Here is a 2,258-nt window from a genome sequence, read left to right on the forward strand (position 1 = left end):
GGAAGGGGAGGGAGGAAATGGCAGGAGATGAGGACGAGAACGAAGACCAATGGTGGAGATTGGGGAAAAAGAAAAACGAGGAGGAGGAAGAGGAGGAGGAAGAGGAGGAGGAAGAGGAGGAGGAGGAGGAGGAGGAGGAGACCTCGTTCTCGTTTCGAGATTCGATTGGGATCTCTTTCACCCCATCTCGTCGAGTCCAGTCGAAGGTGGAGGAGGGGAGGGCGACAAACCTGAATGACTGTGAGCATGAGAGAAGGTATTCCAATAACCGGAGGAGGAGGGAGAGAGGAGGGAGAGCGAGGGAAGAAGAAGGAGGGAGGAGGGAGGAGGGAGGGAGAGCGAGGAGGGAGGAGGGAGGAGGGAGGAGAGAGGAGAGAGGAGGGAGGAGAGAGGAGAGAGGAGGGAGGAGAGAGGAGGGAGGAGGGAGGAGGGAGGAGGGAGGAGGGAGGAGGGAGGAGGGAGGAGGGAGGAGGGAGGACTAGTTAAGTTGAGTGGAGGGGTAGACTGACTTGGAGGTCGGGTTCTGCAGTGACATGGTGATGTAGGAGCTTCCTGGCGTCAGGTGGGTCATGAGGGTCACGGGAGGTGGGGGAGGCACCTGAGAAGAAAGGAACGGGCGAGTCTGAGTGCCCCGACTGGATCACCGCGACCACATCCTTGGAGGCTTCGCGTCCTCGTCACTTCCCTCCCTCAAGGCGTCGCTACTCACCCGCGTAGGGCAGCCAGTTGTCGAAGAGCAGCACGTCCTCCCTCCACTCCTCCTGCAACCAGTCAAGCTCAGCCCCTCCTTATCCCGACACCCTCTCACCTCCAGCGAGAACACGAACACGGGCAGGATTCTCGTCCCTAGCGCCCACCTCCTGGACTTCTGCAGAGGCGTGAGAGAGACGCCTGGCACTCGCGCTCGTGACCTGCTGCTTGTGCATCTCCTCCTCGCTCTCGAAGTCGGGGAAGAAGCGCTAGTACAAGACACAAAGTCAAGCATGAGGGGTGATACAAGTAAAGCAGTTGCACCTGAGAAAGTACGGGAGACGCAGCGATCAAGCCGGACGCGAGGTAATCACTGAGCCAGAATGGAAAGTCAACATGCAAAGGTTTTGGGCTGAGTAGGGGGAGGGAAGGAGGGAGGAAGAGGAGGCGAGAACAGCAAGAGATGTGTTGGAGGAGGGGCAGGTCACCTGCTCTCAGCCAGAGCGCGAAACAACAAGGTTGAGTCGATGTAGTTCTTCTGGCGTACCAGGTAACGCCCATGCTGTGATCGCACGTGTCATGCGAGCAACGAACAACAAATGAGGGGAAATGAAGTCAAAATTGAAGATAAAATAGTCATCACTATCAGCGTTAGAGGTATATCATCACCTTGCTTTCGTGAACAGTGTCCGTTCGCATCGCATGATTCAGCGCCATCGCAATCCTCTCATGCTCCAACAGACTCTAGTGGGAAATCGGGTCAGCAGCTACCTGTCATTTGAGCAACAACTCGAATCTTCTCCTTGCCATCTCAGCCTTCTCCCTCTCCTCCCCTCTCCTCCCTTCCTCTCCCCTCCCCTCCCCTCCCCTCCCCTCCCCTCCCCTCCCCTCCCCTCTCCTCTCCTCTCCTCTCCTCTCCTCCCCTCCCCTCCCCTCCCCTCTCCTCTCCTCCCCTCTCCTCCCTTCCTCAGTGGAACTTCCTTGAAACGTGCCTTCTGCTTCAGGTCCAAATGACCCTGCGGAGGAGTGTGGAGGAGAAGGGAAATCGCCGCTGGCTGAGCGTGTACAGGAAGGGATACAGGTAGACCACTGGCACCATCTCCTCCTCCTGACTTTCATGATTGCAGCAGCAAAGAGGTTGACAATCTAGGCAGAACAGTGTGGTCTGTTCAACCCTCCCTGCTCCTTGCTCCCCTCCCTGCCACCCTCTCTTCTACCTCATTTTTCGATCCTCCCTTCCCCCTCCCCCCTCCTGTTTCTTCTCTTTCTTTTGTGACGCTCATGGTTTTCTTCCTCCCTGACGAGTGTCGCTCAGGTATCGAGGTCCGAGAGGAGCTCTGGCGGGTCCCAAGGTAATTGAAGGAGGATCAGGAGGGGGAGGAAGGGAGGGGAGGGGCGAAGAGGAAGAGGAAGAGCCGGAGGAGCAAGAGCGGGAGTGGGGTTGGGATGAGGAGGAAGAGGAGCAGAAGGAGGGGAGAGGAAAAGGGGGGGAGGAGAGTTTACCTCGAAGTAGATCATCAGTGAGCCCTGCGAGTCGCTCGTTTTTCATCGCCTGCCGCTCTCAGTCT

General features: G+C 57.5%; 1 protein-coding gene across 1 annotated transcript in view; it reads right to left on the bottom strand.

Moving 5' to 3' along the window:
* Positions 1–478: 478 nt before the first annotated feature.
* Positions 479–2,258, bottom strand: part of GUITHDRAFT_116889 (hypothetical protein) — a gene marked incomplete at both ends in the record, with an annotated part of 2,998 nt that continues 1,218 nt past the window's right edge. The window contains 8 exons of the mRNA XM_005823789.1: positions 479–552; positions 599–664; positions 710–761; positions 809–868; positions 912–959; positions 1,015–1,063; positions 1,179–1,252; positions 1,360–1,434. Coding sequence (XP_005823846.1) covers positions 479–552; positions 599–664; positions 710–761; positions 809–868; positions 912–959; positions 1,015–1,063; positions 1,179–1,252; positions 1,360–1,434 — 498 coding nt within the window. The remainder of the gene's footprint in view (positions 553–598; positions 665–709; positions 762–808; positions 869–911; positions 960–1,014; positions 1,064–1,178; positions 1,253–1,359; positions 1,435–2,258) is intronic.

This window comes from Guillardia theta (assembly GCF_000315625.1).
Source record: "Guillardia theta CCMP2712 unplaced genomic scaffold GUITHscaffold_102, whole genome shotgun sequence".
Lineage (NCBI taxonomy): Eukaryota > Cryptophyceae > Pyrenomonadales > Geminigeraceae > Guillardia > Guillardia theta.